At 38.1% G+C, this 17,703-nt stretch overlaps 1 protein-coding gene across 3 annotated transcripts in view; it reads right to left on the bottom strand.

Moving 5' to 3' along the window:
* Positions 1-17,703, bottom strand: part of ntrk2b (neurotrophic tyrosine kinase, receptor, type 2b) — a 29,168-nt gene extending 11,465 nt beyond the window's left edge. For all 3 annotated transcript variants that reach the window (XM_036580263.1, XM_036580264.1, XM_036580262.1), the window contains exons 1-12: positions 17,488-17,703; positions 15,698-15,772; positions 15,518-15,589; positions 15,277-15,345; positions 14,958-15,103; positions 14,075-14,226; positions 5,883-6,015; positions 2,556-2,870; positions 1,775-1,789; positions 1,343-1,360; positions 1,204-1,232; positions 842-941 (exon numbers count right to left, since the gene is read on the bottom strand). In XM_036580263.1, coding sequence (XP_036436156.1) covers positions 842-941; positions 1,204-1,232; positions 1,343-1,360; positions 1,775-1,789; positions 2,556-2,870; positions 5,883-6,015; positions 14,075-14,226; positions 14,958-15,103; positions 15,277-15,345; positions 15,518-15,589; positions 15,698-15,772; positions 17,488-17,681 — 1,318 coding nt within the window. In that variant the 5' untranslated portion in view covers positions 17,682-17,703. The remainder of the gene's footprint in view (positions 1-841; positions 942-1,203; positions 1,233-1,342; positions 1,361-1,774; positions 1,790-2,555; positions 2,871-5,882; positions 6,016-14,074; positions 14,227-14,957; positions 15,104-15,276; positions 15,346-15,517; positions 15,590-15,697; positions 15,773-17,487) is intronic.

The raw sequence follows: 17,703 nt of genomic DNA, 5'->3' as shown, positions 1-17,703 counted from the left end.
TATTAGACGCATGTGTGGTCACTAGTGTCCAACTGCTACACTATTTAAGGAGGAACAGAAATTAAAATAAGAAGATGATTTCCTTTAATGACTAAAAAGCTAAAAAATAAGTGGAGCCTCAAGAGATTAGTGTATCAAATTCAGCACGACTGGCACTGGCTGACAAAACAGGCAGTGCTCTACAGAGTTTATTACATTTTTTACATTACCACAGGGGCATAGCCACAGGTCAATGACAGGCCTACTCAATCAAATGGAGTAAGAATATTTATCAAGCTGAATTTTTAATGATGATGAAATTTGATTTGTTTTCTCTGCATGCTTTCACTTTATAGAGGCCATTCAAATCATTATGCTGCCCCAAAGCTCTGCCTTATTTTCCTCAGCCCTTAGCCCTGCTTACCACCGGTTCCTATCTACCATTGCTTCAAGCCTTCAATTTGTTCTCATGTGCCAGTTTTTGAATTTGAATTCCCAGTTACAGTTAAAATATGTAACTCGGGACGTTTACAAGTATACATATCTTTTAAAGTATATTGTTTTCTACCCATCCAAAGCCAAAAACAAATGTAAAAAAGTTGTCTTCTGTTTGCCGCAAATTTGGTACTTACAATGCTCTTTTACTACAAAAGCTGGCATGGTTTTTTTGAAAACATCAAAGCACACATCTAATGTTACTTCAGTCCATTGAGTCATTACAGGTAAGATATAAATGGCCGCTGTAGCAATATGCTGTGTTTGTTTTGTTAACAATTTTTAAACATTTTCACAAAATAAATCACTAAAATTTGGACCTAGCCAAGGACTAGATACAAGCCTGACTAAACTAACACATGCTTACCCTTCAGGCCAAACTTTGAGCTTCTTCCATACTTGAGAAAGATCAGCATCAAGATGCATCCAGTCAGTGCAACCCCAGCTATTCCCACCACCACATATACCTGCAATAGATAAAAAAAAATTAATAGATAAAAAAAGTCTTCATGAAGGATTATTGTCTAGCACAGTCTCACACTCAGTGCCAAACTGATTTCTCTGTATTTGTGCAAATTCTCGAAATTCCATATTCTATTGCCAATATACTGTTTTTTCAGATGAGGCTTCTAACCTGAAATAATACATTTTCAGTGTATTGTTTTACAAGTCATGCAAACTGACTATTGGGCTCCAGTTTCTATTTACTGAAAATAGGTGCAGACTTACGGCAACTTTGTCTTCCTGTGGTGGGATCTCTAAACACAAGACCAAAATGTATCAATGTAAGTTTTAAAAAAAAATGAAAACTTACTGAAAACCATACATGATGCTCACAGAGACTGCATGAGAAAAAAAACAGACATACCTGGAGGGTTAGTTGTATCTGAGCAGAGGGTTTGCATGCCAGAAGAGTTACGTAGTTCCAGTACAGAGCATGACAGAAAATAGTTAGTTCAAATTAATAACCTATATTCAGCTCCATCCTGTAACATGGTAAAATAGCATCTACAGTTTTGTTAGCTCAGAAAAAAAATATCGTAACATAACATGGATGTAAAGAGAAAGAGCAATTCCAGAAAAACAGGGGTTTCCGACTCCAACTGAGAACCATAAATGTGAATAGCAATGGATAGCCAAGACGGGGGGGGGTCACTGCAGGTATGCATCAAATACACAAGAATGTGATCATACATTCAGAAATTAAGCTAATCATTCATCCATCATATATGTAATTAATTACAAGCCTCATGGATATTAAACCAAAGGTAGTCCTGGAGAATTTCAGAGAAGGACTTACCATAGTAGAACTCATCTGTGGAACAGAAACAGTCAGACGGTTGGAGCTTGTTTTACACATATTTGCTAAATCAATAACAATGCTCAGCATGAAGCTTGGCTACAATCTTACAGTAAAAAAAAAAAAAAGATGCCTAAGGGTTTTTTGTACTGATACCACCTTTGGCTCCATGAAGAACTTTTCAGTGGATGGTTCTTTAATGCAACACTCCAACATTTTTCAGCCCAATCTATATCGCCACCACCTTTTGCGTATGGTCGCTTACCACATGCAATAAACTTAGATGCTCTTTCCTGTAAAAACTAAAAACAGGCTGACTCAAAACACACTAGCCATTGTTTTCTATTAGAAACATATTTTAAGTCAGCTTTCTGTTCACAGGGACATGTGTCTAAATCAGTGGCTATCAACTCTGCTACCAGAGATCTATCTTCAGTCACTCCCAGCCCTGATTAAACACATCGGATCCAGATCATCATTTGACTTAATTAGTTGGACTACTAAAGCTAGATTTGGGCTGGAGCAGAATTTTGAAGGAAGGCCGATCTCCAGGAGCAGGGTTGTTGACCAGTAGTCTAAATTACTGTCCATGGTAAGTACCTGCATAACTACAGAGGTGGCAGACAGAGATCAGGTTGAAAAAGCTCTATTCCTTAAAAGAACCATCCACTTAAAAGTTCTTCAGGAAATCAAAGATGGTTCTTCCATGGAATTGCTGCAAAGAACTCTTTGGCACTCTATTTTTAAGAATGTACCATTGGCCAAGTGCACCCAAGCCCACCTGTTCCTGAGTGCTCCACGTCAGGGATGTGCATAAAGTGTGCTGTGACATTCTTCTGGTCGTCACCAAACTCGTTGGTGGCCACCAGCGTGTAGACGCCATTGTGGATGTGTGTGGGGATGTCCAGCTGCAAGCAGCCATGGTACTCGCTCTCTGTTGACTCATGTATCTGTGTTTTGATGTAGTCCTGCTCCTCCAGTGGCTGGCCCTGGTGGTACCACTGCAGCTCAGGCTTGGGGTTGCCTGTCACGCTGAATGGAATGCACCAGTCGTGGCTCCGCTCAGGCTCGTACAGCTGCAGGATGATTGGCCGGACTGACCCGAGCAAGGGGCAGGGAGGGAAGGTGGGGAAGAGAAGGAAGGAAGGGAGGAAGAGGAGAGGAGAAGGAGAGTGACCATGGGGATGCAGCGGGGGTGCCGAACAAGAGGGGCGAAGGAGCGTGGTGAGATTCTGAAGTTGTTTGGTAAACAGGAAGAGAGTGACAAAAGAGGGAAGTACGGAGGGGATACTAGGAGGAGGAATTGAGCAGAACAATAAGAAATAAACAGGCTTACTGGAGCATTAGGGACAGTTATACCAAAAAGAAACCTACATGTCAACAAAAAGGAAATAAAACTTTGAACTAGAACATAAATCACAGCTAATGAGCAGACATAATAAGGAAACAGACTAATAGGAATACAGACTAGTAGATCTGTTAAAAATGCTGTTGGTGTGTTTCACGCACTTTACCTTATATTTCCCTGTACTTTTTACTGGAAAAAGGCCTGTCACCGAAGTCTCACAGCACTCTTGTTTAACTGATACATCGTTGGCTGATAATGTCGGCTGATACTGAGATCTTGCAAATTTATTAGTATTGACATAATTCCCACGGATAAAGCACCAAAAACATATCCCAATAACCTATGTGAAGAAAATAATTTGCTTATGATGATCTAACAGTCTTAAAAAGACTGCTAACGTGACATTATTTGCTCACATCTATCACTGCAATGCAGAATTGCTAAATCTGAACATGAAACATTACCATGGTTAAGTTAACCAAATCTAAACTTCAGCATTACAATATCATAACACAAAAGATGTAGACTAATAATGACAAGTTATGATGACAAAACTAAAAATAAGTTGACTTTATGAAAAGTAATAATTGAGAACTGACAATCATATTTAACACTTAGCACACTGACAGTCATAACAGTCAGAAAAACACTTTAAGTAAAATTCTTCAGCAAAAAAATTAAATTTAGAATCTAAATAAAATCTAAAATTACATCAGCCAATATTATCAGTTGTCAGAATCTTTTCCCCACAAACATTTCATATCAGTCAGGCCACAACTAGTCAGTATATGAAAGCAAATGCATATCATTGTTGTAATTCATTTTTTACTTTTTACTTTTCACACCAACTGCCCTTTTCTGCCCATCTAGCTAGGTTTATAAATACTTGGACAGCAACAAAGTTATTATTTCAGTTATTTACCACAGCATATGTGAGATTAACTGAAATAATGAGTGTGAGCTGAAAGTGTAGACTTTAATTTGAAGGTTTTACTCAGGTAAATCAGGTGAACAGTGTAAGAATTACAACCATTTTTAGGGGCTCAAAAGTAAGTGGACAATTGGTTGCTCCGCTGATCCATGGCCAGTTGTGTGTTATTTATTCAGAATTTCTTTTATGTAAGCAGATAAAAGGTCATGATAAAAGAAGTTGACATCAAGTGTGCATTTGCATTTGGAATATATTGCTATTAATTCTCAACATGAGGTCCAAAGAGCTTTCATTACCATTGAAACAAGCTATCATTATGCAGGAAAATCAAAACAAAAACATTAGGTGTGGCCAAATTCACTATGTGGTACATTCTGAAAAAGTAAGCACAAACCAGTGAGCTCAGAAACACCAAATGACCTGGAAGACTACAAAAAACAACTGTGGTGGGTGACACAAGAATTTTTTTTTCCTGGGTAGGACAAACTTCTTCACAACAGTTGGCCAGATCAAGAAATACCTCCAGGAGGGAGGCGTATCTGTATCAAATGTGGCAATCAAGAGAAGACTTATTAGTAAATACAGAAGATTTATCACAAGATGTAAACTATTGGTAAGCCCCAAAAATGGGAACACCAGATTAAACAAGCCTGTACAGTTCTGGAACAACATCTTATAGACAGATGAGACAAAGATCAACTTTTACCAGAATGATAGGAAGTGAAGGGTATGGAGAAGTAAAAGAACCTCTTATGATTCAAAGCATGCCACCTAATCTGTGAAGTATGGTGGAGGTAGTTTGAAGCATGTGTGGCTACCAATAGAATGTGTTCATTTCTCTTTATTGAAAACTTTTCAAAACTTATTGGATGGCACTTTACAGTGCAGATTGACAATGACCCAAAGCATACTGCGAAAGCAACCCAAGACCTCAATCAAATTGAGCATGAATTTAAATCACTGAAGGCAAAAATGAAGGTAAAATGCCCAAAGAACAAGCAGGAACTAAAGACAGCTATAGTAATGACCTGGAAGAGCAACACCATCATCAGGGCATCACCCTCACCAGTGTCTTGTGATGTCTATTGGTTCCAGACCTCAGGCAGTCATTGACTGCAACAGGACTTGCAACCAAGTATCAAAAATGAGAATTCATGATTGTCAGTTTGTCTGATTACTTTTGAGCCCCTAAAAATGGGGTGAAATGGTGTGAAAATGGTTGTAATTCCTATACCAGGGGTGTTCGATCCTGCTCCTGGAGATCTACCACCCTGCAGAGTTCAGCTCTAACCCTAATCTAACACACCTGATACAGGTAATGGAGGTCTTCAGTGGGGTCTGAACTTTAGAGCCTGGTGTGTTGGATCTGAACTCTCCAGGGTAGTAGATCCCCAGGACCAGGATTGTGCACCCCTATCCTACACTGTTCACCTGATTTGGATGTAAATTCCATCAAATTAAAGAATTAAAGCTGAATTAATTAATTACATTAATTAAAGCTGAATGAATTTTATTTTAACTCCAATATGTCGATATCCAAATATTTATCATCCTGATGGTAACATCTAAACATTTAATAACCAGTGGACCACTATAAATGGTCCAAAATAAATAAAATCTTGTTATACTATCGTACATTAAAGTTCAGAACATTTTTTCTTCTATACATTTACCATTTCTGAGATTCAAGGTTTTTTTTTAACAGGGATGATATATGCAACAGAGCTGCCCTTTCATTGACATTCCAAGACACAATGGCATTGGTAATGTGATAAATGGCAGCAGTGCAGTTCACCCACAGACAAAAACACACAGGGCCGAGTCCTTACAAAGTATGTTGAGGGTGACGGAGGCTTCGTTTTGGCCCACAATGTTCTCTGCATTACAGGTGATCTCTCTCCCGTTGTCACTGGGGGACAGACCGGTCAGCGTCAGCATGGACTGCAAATCTGAGGTTTTAGTCTAATTGAGAGAAAATGGAAAAAACACTGCTCTCAGAGAGGTTTGAAAGAATATGGACTATGAAAAGATATTCATCAGGATGTTTACACCTTGTCTTAGGGTCATGTGGTTATAAAGCCTGCACTAGAGTTAAAAACATTTTTTCATGTAGTCATGCACATATACAAAGTTGTTAGCTTTAACTCTGCTGACCAAAAAAACAGCCACCTCTTTGCCAAATGACATTGCCTATGCATACCCCTATACAGAGAATGGCTAAACTTTGAGTCGAATGTTCAAACCTTGATACAAGATATCTACATTTGTCTGTTACAAACAGGGTTGGGAGGTATTGGAAAACAAGTATTCGGAGCACATTTTCAAAATACAGAAATTAAGTAACTGTATCAGTCCAAGTTAAAGGCAGTATTGAGAATACAGTTACTTTTTACATTTTTAGGAGAATACTTTTAGGATACTTACCCACTAAATAAAAAAAACATACAATCTTCAAAAGAAAGAACATCAACGCTCACTTATTAACTATTTTAAAATCAGTGAATGGCATGTAGCAAACAAGCTTGGTAGACGAACTTTAAAGGGGACCTCAGTTAACAGCTTCTTTACAAACTGATATTCCTACTAAAGCTTGAGTAAACTGATGAACCAATGTGATGAGCCAGTTATTAATCTCAGCATTACTGAGTTCTTTTGAGGAATGATCAAACTAATAAAGTCCTCAGTAGTGGACGTTTTTGTGAGTAATAAGTTTAGCATTGGTGTTGTACTGGACTTCTGCTTGGAGGACAGCGGTGATTTAAGCCCAGGGCCCCGAATAATTCAGGGCCCCTGATTGGTTGTTTCTTTCCCTTTTTTAATGAGATTTATTGTTCCCCCTACCAGGCCCACCCAGTTAAACAGTGGAAGAATATTTAAGCCGACTTTTTAAGTTAATCAAATTTGATATGTTTTCTGTGAATGCTGTCATTGTATTATGGCCAAACAAATTATTACTCTCTTTGGCAAGTTTTGCCTTTTCTTCTAAGGCCTCCAATTACTTCACAACAACCACAGCTATCTGCCATCGCCACAAGCTCAGTTCATTATCAGTGTGCCAGTGTTTGAATCTAAAGTTCCAACTGCTGTTAAAAGATACAACAGAGCATGTGCAAAAGTAAGATTCCGCCATGTAGAATACGTCAGCGTCGGTTTTCTCTGAATTTAGTACTTAGAATGCTCTTTTATTACAAAGGCTGAAGTGGGCTTTGTGAAAATGGCAAAGCAAACATCTATCAAAGATAAGACATAAATAACCATTTTACATGCCTGCCATGGCCATATGCCTTACCTACAAAGATTAGGTTTAGGTTTTTAAGCTTTATCTCAGTCATGTCGTTTTCTTTGGGTCAGCACATTTGGACATTGTGTCTACCAAGTTAGCCTACTCACTTTTTCATTCCTACCCAAAACTTTACTTCTTCCTACGCCACTGAATCAGATGATATACTACAGCTTCTTGTGGACCTAGGCTGTTTTGACAATGTTATAGTTTTACAGAGTAAACTACCACACACTACGGGAGAAGTGACTGATTGGATGCAACTAGCATATATATGCTCAAGTTCATCGCAAATTTCAAACCCTGACCGACTATGGCTTTTAGTGATTTGATTCTAGATTAATGTTTGGTGAAGCTAAAACTGGCTTTTTATCCACCAGGTTCTTTTTAATATTTTCTGTTCCACCTTAAAGGGTGCAGCAGTCACAGGTGCCAGAATGCAACTGTGGCACCATTTAAGGTGGAACGGAAAATTTGAAAAAGAACATGGCGGATAAGAAGCTAACTTAAGCTTTGTTTAAGTTTGTGCAGTAATGAAAAGATGATGAAAGGCTATATTGGAAGTCACAGAAACAAAAGATTTCAGTTTTTGGACGCGGCATGTAACTAGACCCATAGGGCCCACAAACACTTGTCCCCCCAGGTCCCCTGAGCAGGTTAAAGCGCTCCCTGCTGGGGGATTATGAGAGCAGCAGCGCACAGAAGCAGGTGATAAGAATAAAATGAGAATTTTCAGAACTTCATTTAAATAATAATAATTTTTTTATGAAATGCATAAACAAAAAAAAAAAACATGAAGGAAACTGCCAACCAGTAACAGCGAGGAACAGTGTGAAAAAAAGTTTTCCCCACGTGCCTTGCCAAAAAGTACTGTAAATGTATTGTAAATGTATTCTGAATAGGTTACTATTTTATGTACTGTAACAAAATACGTTACTGAATAAATTTAGGGGCAGTGTATTCAGTATTTAGCCATCACTACTTTTTTAAAGTATTTTGCCCAACCCTGGTGACAAATAGCAGTATAGAAATCTATTACTTACAAAGTGTCTCACAAAAGTGTCAGCTGAATGATATGTCTAAAATTCAAAGCAGGAAACAAACATTGACTATGGATCTATTAGGCTATATGAAAACACTTTAAACACATAACACTGTGCTTACATGTGTTTGTGTTTGTTTTCTTAAATTTTCAGCATAAAAAAGATCCTGACTTTGTAGGACAGGACCAACAGTGACAGGACCAACAAAGAGGTTCTCATTTTGTAAAGTATAAATAAAACCTACATTTTTCATTTACAGTTTAAAAATCAAAACCTTTTTCTTTTTCCCAGAAGTTAAAGTTCTGATTAATTTTTTGGTTTGGCTAACAAAATTCTGATTGAGAGAACATGGAAAAAAACTGCTCTCAGAAAAGTGTGAAAGAATTTGGGCCTTGGAAAGATATACATCGACCATGAGTATGTTGATGTGATCGGTGTTTGGAAAACTTGCCTGTGTGCTCAGAAAAGCCAATTTATCTCCACCTCAGGAAATTAGCGGTGAAGCAAAGAGGAGGTGAACATTTAGCTCAAAGTAGCTCAAATTTTAAATCTAAAATTATGGCTAGTGATGGGTAATTACTGACAAGTCCCTCGCTCAGTTTAAAGCAGCCAGGGTTCCATCAAGTTGTTAAATTCCAGCAAATAACTGAAATGTCGCAAAAAAGAATTGTTTCCATCAGCTCTGTACAAGAGAATAAAACTCTACATGTCTATAAAAGCATGTCTGAGAACTATGAGCCTAGTTTACTTACAAATCTTTAATGATAAACAGTTTCATTTTTGATCACATGACCACTAAGACACACTGGCAAACATAATGGACATGTACATTAAACTGCTGCCAGCACGTTATATCTGTTTAGCATCTAATATCACTGTGTATTTTCATGTTTTTTTCTTTGATAAGATAAAGGAGCCTCAAGCCTTATCATTGGGAGACTGTAAGCTGAATCCCTGGTGATGCCATCACCATCTGTGGCTGGGAGTCCAAGAGAGTATTACTGGCCTCGCTCTCTCTGGGTCTGAGTAAAATGGCCCTTCCTCTTTTTCTTCAAGCATGTCCAATGATACTCAAAAAAAAATGCAGTGGAGGAAGCATGTGCTATCCTCACCCTTCCCAGCTTGGTAGCATTGTGTAATAGGGGGAGACCTATCTAGTGGGTGGAACTGGAAATGACTCAGTTATTTGCAAAAAGTTAAGTAAAAATAAAATTCAAAAATGTAAAAAAGCTAAAATCAAGATATGTTTACATTTTTCATCAGTCCTCTGAAACCTTCTACCTTCTGCAATGTTTCATAGCTATGGCTGGGCAAAAATGCAGTCAAATGAAATTATTCTATTTGCATTTACATTATACGTTTAGAAAATATGTCTCCATTGTAATTTACCACATTTATTTTAAATATAAAACAATTATTCACTTCAAGTGAGTGTTCAAATTTATATGTGCATTTTGGCAATTTCATTTCATATTTGCAGTTTTTATAAATATATGTCAAATGTTTTATTCCGTATGTCAAATTATGTTGAACTGTCAGACAAAAAAAGTGCCACTCCTAAATTTAGTCACTGATATTTAGGTTAATTTATAAGTGCTCTCTGGACCCCAACCAGCACTGTTAATACACATTGTATCCCACAGGTTGCTGTTTTCAAGCAAGCACAAGGGACACTTTGTTGTAAGTATCACTGTAGTGACATTAAATATTAATGGAAAACATGGGTTTTTTAGGCTCCTGTGGTCTGAGTGTCTTATAGAGCTTTACAGGTCCATTACTGGGTGCAATAGAGATTAAATGTTTAAGTGCTTCTTCTTATTGAACAAATAGGGTTATGCATGGGCTGTTTAGGCCTGGTGTGATATCATATGGTTATAAAGCTTATCACTAAACTTCAGTTTAAAGCATGTTTAATGTAGTCATGCACATAAACAAAGTTGCCAGTTTTAACTAAGCTGCCCAATAAAAAAGCCACCTATTCACCAAATGACGCTGCATATGATTTGCTAAACTTTGTGCAGATTTTGTTCCAGCAAAGAGTTGTAACAGTTAGGTTGTTAACCTCAATTATTCAGTAGTTGTTTGCGTTATACCTTTAAACTTTCATACAAGATACCCATATTTCTCCGTTAAAATTAACAGTAGTTTTAGAAATCTATTCTTTGCATACAGAAACTCACAGAAGTGTCAATTTAATCACATTTCAACAATTCAGTGGAAGCAAACATTGACTTTGGACCTTTTAGGCTATATATACATATACATTTCCAGTATAAAAAGGTCCTTACTTGGTAGGAAAACTGTTTCAAACAAAATCAGAAACAAAATGTTTCTACATTTTTCTATTTCTTTTTTGACTGAAGTTAAAGCCAGCGTTAAGTTTCAGGTTGGCTTGTGTCATTTAAAAAAAAAAATGCAATTTCTGGTGAGGAATAAACATCCCCACATTTATTCCCACTTAAAATGGCTAAAATCACACACAATTGTATCCAGAGGCGTAAGTAACGAATTACGTTTACTCTCTTTACTGTAATTGAGTACAGTTTTCCCTGTAACGGTACTTTTTTGAGTAGAATTAAATCATAGTACTTTTACTCTTACTTGAGTTAATTTTTAATTAAATACTTTTACTTCACTACTTTAATTTTCATAACATTACAGAGTATAAATAAATTATGAGTGTATCAGCTCAGAACCCAATAGGAATGATGCACGGTTAAATTTAAAAGATTCACCAATCAAAAAACAGAAAAACACTTCAGAGATATCCAGTTTGGTGGAGAAGGACAGAGGAGGAACAGAGCGTGTCCAGACAGTCATTTGTATTTATTTAACATGAACTAAAGAAAATGGCATTATTATCAGTGGCCAAGAGAGAGATCCGCTCTCACAACTCGACTCCAGCCTGAGGCAGTGTTAGCTGAGCTAGCTGATCTGAGCTAAACAGGTACCGTGTTTACGGATTTCTTCTTTCTTTTATAGCTAATGTTTCTGTTTTATTACACTGGAAATCTGTTGCGTATATTTTATTACAGTGCTTGTCAGACACTTTAGTTAACAGGTGTCGCCCACAGCCCACAGTTTACTGTTTATACAGCCTAGTGCTGCTGTTTTGGAGATAAATGGTCGTTTACGGCTGTGAGACAAGAAATCTAGTCTAATACAGGATCTTCATCAACTCTGGACAGTGATTCTGTCGCGCTGTCATTATTCAAGCTGACTGGCCTGAAAAATAATATATTATAGTAAAATCAAAGCTGGGTAAGTTGCTGATGTTGCCGCTGATTTTAATGCTGTAAATGTTCTGAACAGATATCTGTGAAAATATACAGTTTGAAGGCTGTGAATGTGTTTACTGTCTGTAGAGGTTCATACCTATTAACGTAAGCTAGAGTCCAGGGAGCTGATCGGCAGCAGAACTCTCACTAAAATTACCTTATTAATTAAGCAATCTACTCAGAATTTTGACTGTTTTTTTTTCTTAATTAAACAGTAACAGCCTCTGCTCAGTCTTTCAGGGTTTCTGAAATACTTTACTGAAAACCGATAAACTAGGAAGTCTTATATAATCATCTAACCATGAAACGCATGCAGTGTAATGTAAACCTTGTTCCTTACTCAGTTCACAGATGTGTCTAAATGTGCTCTAGCAGAGCGGACTGTGATCAGTTTTTCTATACAGATTATTTTCAGTGATGTAGCCGAATCAGATCAGAAATATGTTCAGGTCATAAAAGCAGAAATATGAAAAAGTAACTAAGTAACTCTGTACTTAAGTAGTTTTTTAATGAACTACTCATTTACTCTTACTTGAGTAATTTTATTTACTAATACTTTTACTTATACTTGAGCAAATTATCACTACAGTAACAGTACTTGTACTTGAGCAGGGATTTTCAGTACTCTTTACACACCTGGTTGTATCACATCAGGTGCACATGATTAGAACATCGTTACTCAGCATTTTGAAGGAGGCTTGCCTTATTTAAACCTCAGACATTTAGTTTGGTGTGCTCCTGACTGTTGAAGTGAGAGTCAACACCACGGTGAGATTGAAAGAATTGTCTGAGGCCATCAGAAAGAAGATTGTAGCAGCATATGAGTCTAGTAAGGGATTTAAAAAGATCTCAAAAGAATTTGAAATCAGCCATTCCACTGTCTAGAAAATAGTCTACAAGTGGAGGACATTCAAAACAACTGCCAACATGCCCAGGTCTGGCCATCCAATCAAGTTCACCCCGAGAGCAGACCGCAAGATGCTTAAAGAAGTCTCAAAAAACCCTAAAATGTCATCATGGGACCTACAGCAGGCTCTTGCTACTGTTGACGTGAAAGTGCATGCCTCTACAATCAGAAAGAGACTGCACAAGTTTAACTTTCTTGGGAGGTGTGCAAGGAGGAAACCTTTGCTCTCTAAGAGAAACATGAAGGCCAGACTGAAGTTTGCCAGAGAGACAAAGTAGACAAAGACCAGGACTTTTGGAATAATGTTCTTTGGACAGATAAGTCTAAAATTGAATTATTTGGATACCATAACAGAAGGCATGTTTGGTGTAAACCAAATACAGCATTCCAGGAAAAGAACTTCATACCAACTGTGAAACATGGAGGTGGAAGTGCCATGGTTTGGGGATGCTTTGCAGCTCACCATCATAGAAACCACCATAAATTCTACCATGTATCAGAGGGTGCTTGAAGAACATGTGAAACCATCTGTAAAAAAATTAAAGCTGGAGCCAAAACATACCAGTAAATCCACAAAGGACTGGCTGAAAACTAAGAAATGGAGAATCCTGGAATGGCCGAGTCAAAGCCCAGATCATAATCCCATTGAGATGCTGTGGGGTGACTTGAAATAGGCTGTACATGCAAGAAACCCCTCAAACATCTCACAGCAGAAAGAATTCTGCGTTGAGAAGTGGGGCAAACTTTCCTCAGACCGATGTCAGAGACTGGTAGATGGCTACAAGAAGCGTCTCACTGAAGTTATTTCAGCCAAAGGGGGTAACACTAGCTATTAGGGGGTAGGGTGTCTTAACTTTTTCCTCAGCTAGAATATGCATTTTTGTTAATATTTTCTTTTCTAGAGATAAATAAAAACAAGATTAGACATCGATATGTGAACATTTCTTAATAAAGAACTGAATATTTAATGGGGTGTCCTAATTTTTTCACATGACTGTACACAGTTATATACTACGGAAGACTCTTTGTACTTTGTATACAATCTTTTTTATGCCAAATAACAACTAAGTTCTTTTAACCAAAATTAATTGCACAGTAATGTTGAGTTTGTACTACATACCTGCCCAGTTAATGCCTAGAACCTGTTGTGCATTTCAGTGTAATTTAGTTAGACTGCCTTAGAACTTACCATCATGTTTCCCAAAATAATTGCCTAGCACTCTAGGGTCTGTACCTCACACTTAAATGGTTAATACCTAGAACTTAAGGAGCTGTAAAAGAAAACGTTACCAATTGTTTTTTTTTCTCACATACAGCAGCGTCTCACTCGAAGTCTTCCAGTTTTTTCCATCAGCCCAGGATGATGGAGGGCATATGTACAAAAGTGATATTGCTGATTGGTAAAATTGGAGGCAACTTATTCTGTGTAACAGTCTTCCGCAGTCTCCCTGTGGAATCTTGAATTCAATATCATGCAGCCAGTTGGCAGCTATGTTTTACAGATACGTTTTACCTCATAGGCAGTTGTAAGTGGTGGATGGTCAGTGGAGTTCACGTTCCAGGAGACCACAGGGGCTGGAGCTCCAGAGGCACTACATGCTACTATTGCATCACTCCCTGCCATCTGGGTAACGACATTGGGGATGACTTCTACTCGCGGATACTCTGAAGAGAGAGAAAGTTGACAAGTTATTGATATGCTACAATTCTCACCTCAAGGCTGCTCTTCAGCAACACTCTTAGAAATAAAGAGCCAAATAGGTTCTTTGGAGATATATCATATTAGGTTCTTTAAAAGAACACACCAACATTTTTCAAACTTAACTCCACCTCCTGCATCTGCAGCATACAGTTGCTTACCATTATCTTTAACAAAAAAAGACGCATTTCATTTAGTAAAAGAATAGAAAACCTGTTGACTCAAAGCAGACTGCACATTGGCTTGAATTCTAAATATATTGTATTTTTAATGTGTTTTTTTTATTTACTTTTCTTGTTTGAGTACAGAAAGAATTTGTATAATTTATCGTACATGGTAAGTACCATAAGTTACAGCTGGGGCAGCTGGTTGATTAGGTCAAAAAACACAGGAATACTCCTTAAAAGATCCATCCACTGAACTGGTGGTTCTTCAATGGAAACACTCTAAGGAACCCTTTTTTTCACCTTTATTTTGTAGACCAAACTCATTTTCATTCAAATACAATATAGTAGACCTCACAGCTACAATTCTTGTTGAATTTCAAGATATACCTTCAAAATTTAGTCAAGTTACCTAGAACATGTTCAGTCTAACTGTACAGAAAAGACCATAGCAAGTCATCCTAGATGACTGAAAAAAAATTATGACTATAAAGTGTGGTGAGTATGCTTATCTTTTTAGTGAACGGAATTACCACATGAGGGGACAGTGAGTTTAGAGAGGGTTTTTACTCTGCCCCCTTCTTGCAGACACTGAAGCTGATCTCGCTCGCTGTCCTCCAGCCAGGCCTTGATCCACATGTTCTCACATGCACACCGTAGAGGGTTTCCAGCCAGCAGCCTGTAATAACAGAGGAATAGCATTAAAACACACAAACACTGGAAAAATTAATCATATATTAAACAAAGATAACAATTAGCCACTGGGGCTTTGTAGTAATGTGAGGTTTTCGTTGCAGTTTCATACAGATGGTTGATGTGCATGGTAAGTACTACATTGTAAAGAACACTTACAAAGTTGACATGTTGCAGTTGCGAATCGCTGTCCATGACAGTGTTGACAAATTGTTGTCTCTGAGATTCCTACAAGTCAGAACATTAAAGCTTACAGCACATTCTATAAAATATATTTACATCAGTGATAACATCTGATTTTACAGGGCTGTTTGCCATCATTCTCTCCTGACATGTAAAACCCAAGAACAATATTATTCACTATAACGAATCCAGCAAAAAAAAAACAAAAAAAACTTACAAATACTGAAGTTTGGCATTGTTGGCAAAGGCTTTTAAAGATACAGATGTTAGATGAGTCTTGGTCACTGTTCTGTATTGGACAAATTTATATGGATGTTAGGCACACAATGTCTATATCTAAACATAGAAATCTAAAATGAGCTTGAGCTATGAAATGTTATGATTGACAAATACTCACAGATTCCTGAGATTTGTGTAAAACTTCATGTGGTCCTCAGTGATTGTAAATAGTCTGTTCTGTTTTGTGATATATCTGAAATAAATAAATAAATAAAATTATATATATATATATATATACATATATATATATATATATATATATATATATATATATCTATCTATATATATATATATATGAAGGATAGATTAGTAAATATCACACATCTTGAAGAAGAACTGGTTACTGCCCAGATTAACTGCTTTACACATAATGTTTTTTCTTTTTTCTACTTTGATATGTACAGTTGGGTCTAAGACTCTTTCTTGATTTAATATGAAGTTTTTCATTACAAATGATTATCAGCATAACAATGTGATTGAGTAGACCCCTTTCACTCAAAAGTAGAATTTGCCTAAATTTGAATAGTGAGCTAGAAATATTGCAGATAGGTATAAAATAAAAAAAATATATAAATGAAATGACACTAAAAACAATAAAAAGGTTTGGCATTGAACAACTGATCATTAGCAACAGGTTAATTACCGAGCAAACAGTTCTATCATACGCTCTGAGTATTGTATAGGCTGTGCTTGAGGCCTATGGCTAAATGCTGAGGCCTGACTAATTCTTTGGCACTGATCGTGTTCCCAACTGGTCCAGGCGCCTGCATTGCTCGCTGCCCCATCACACTCGGCTTTAATGAAGGCGCTCGTGAAAGCGCCGTGATTGCGCCGTACGCGCCTAAAGTGGCTCCACGAGCCGTTGTCGTGGAAACGGAGTGACATATTTGCGTAGGCGCTGATGCCGTTCGCCTTGCGGACGCTTCGCTAGACTCTGCGCGAAACACTAACGCTATAACGGACTGGTTATAGTGTGATTTCCCGACGACACGCAGGCGACCATTTTTATTCGGCATTTGTGGCCACGCGCGTGGACAGGATGTCCGTGAAAAGAGCAGGGCAGCTTATGGTAGAGATGTTTTCAGCGTCCATATCATCTGACGGTCCACCCAAACGTCCCTACATCATTCAAATGCAATGGATAGTCCTCAGCAGTGGAGAATCACTGAAATTGACACCGTTTTTCCAAGTGGCAACCACTAGCAATTTGCTGTGTATGAGGAAAATTGAAATTGAATTGCTGTGTAAAAGCTGCGCATTTCTGTTTCATTGCCGTGATATATGATTATACGTAGCCAACAGCTATAGTCAGAGAGAAGAGACACTACAGGCGTCCTTCAGAGCAACATCTGCTCTGGCTTGGTGCCTTTGAGCTTGTAGAAATTTCGTATAGGCTACTTTTATTTACCATGCTCCCCCCTTTCACCCGTTACAGATGCGCGCTCGCGCCACCACGGGCACACGCGCGCGCAACACACACACACATACACACACGCACGCACACATACGCACACACACACGACCCTTTACGTTGATCTATATGATGGTCGTGTAGAGATTTAGGATCGTAAGTATTTTTTTCCGTTTGGTGTCAATATATCGATTTTCGAGCTCTCATCACAGCTGTTCAATATATAAACCTGCATTAAACGGTGAGGGGATATGGGAAGGTTATTCGATGTCATCCGCGGTTTTATACCAGAGGATTTGTCTGAACCGCTTTTAAAAATCCTCTACATATATCATATATGGATACACTCTCAATTAGTCGAAATAGCAAGGCTGTCCAGAGACCCACACACACACACACCGTTTGTCTTCTGATTGACTATCTAGCTGTTACAGGCAGTGGCACGACACGTCTTCACGTCTCCTCTCCTCACCGTTTCACAGTCTGGCTGTACTTACATGTCCGTGATGTTTTCCATGTCGGTCTCGGGCACCAGGATGGGGAAATCCTCGATGCCAGGCTCTTGGTCGACGCACGAGATCCTCGAGGTGTTACATGAGCAGGATGCGGGACAAGAAGAGGCGAGCTTCAGCAGCCCCATCAAAACAACGTAAAAGCTCCAGCGAGCCATTCCGCTGAGCCCCGCGGCCATGGCAGCTCTCCGCGATAGTCCC

Source organism: Colossoma macropomum, unplaced genomic scaffold (genome assembly GCF_904425465.1).
Source record: "Colossoma macropomum unplaced genomic scaffold, Colossoma_macropomum, whole genome shotgun sequence".
In the NCBI taxonomy this organism is placed as follows: domain Eukaryota; kingdom Metazoa; phylum Chordata; class Actinopteri; order Characiformes; family Serrasalmidae; genus Colossoma; species Colossoma macropomum.
This window is presented reverse-complemented; position numbering and strand designations above follow the sequence as displayed.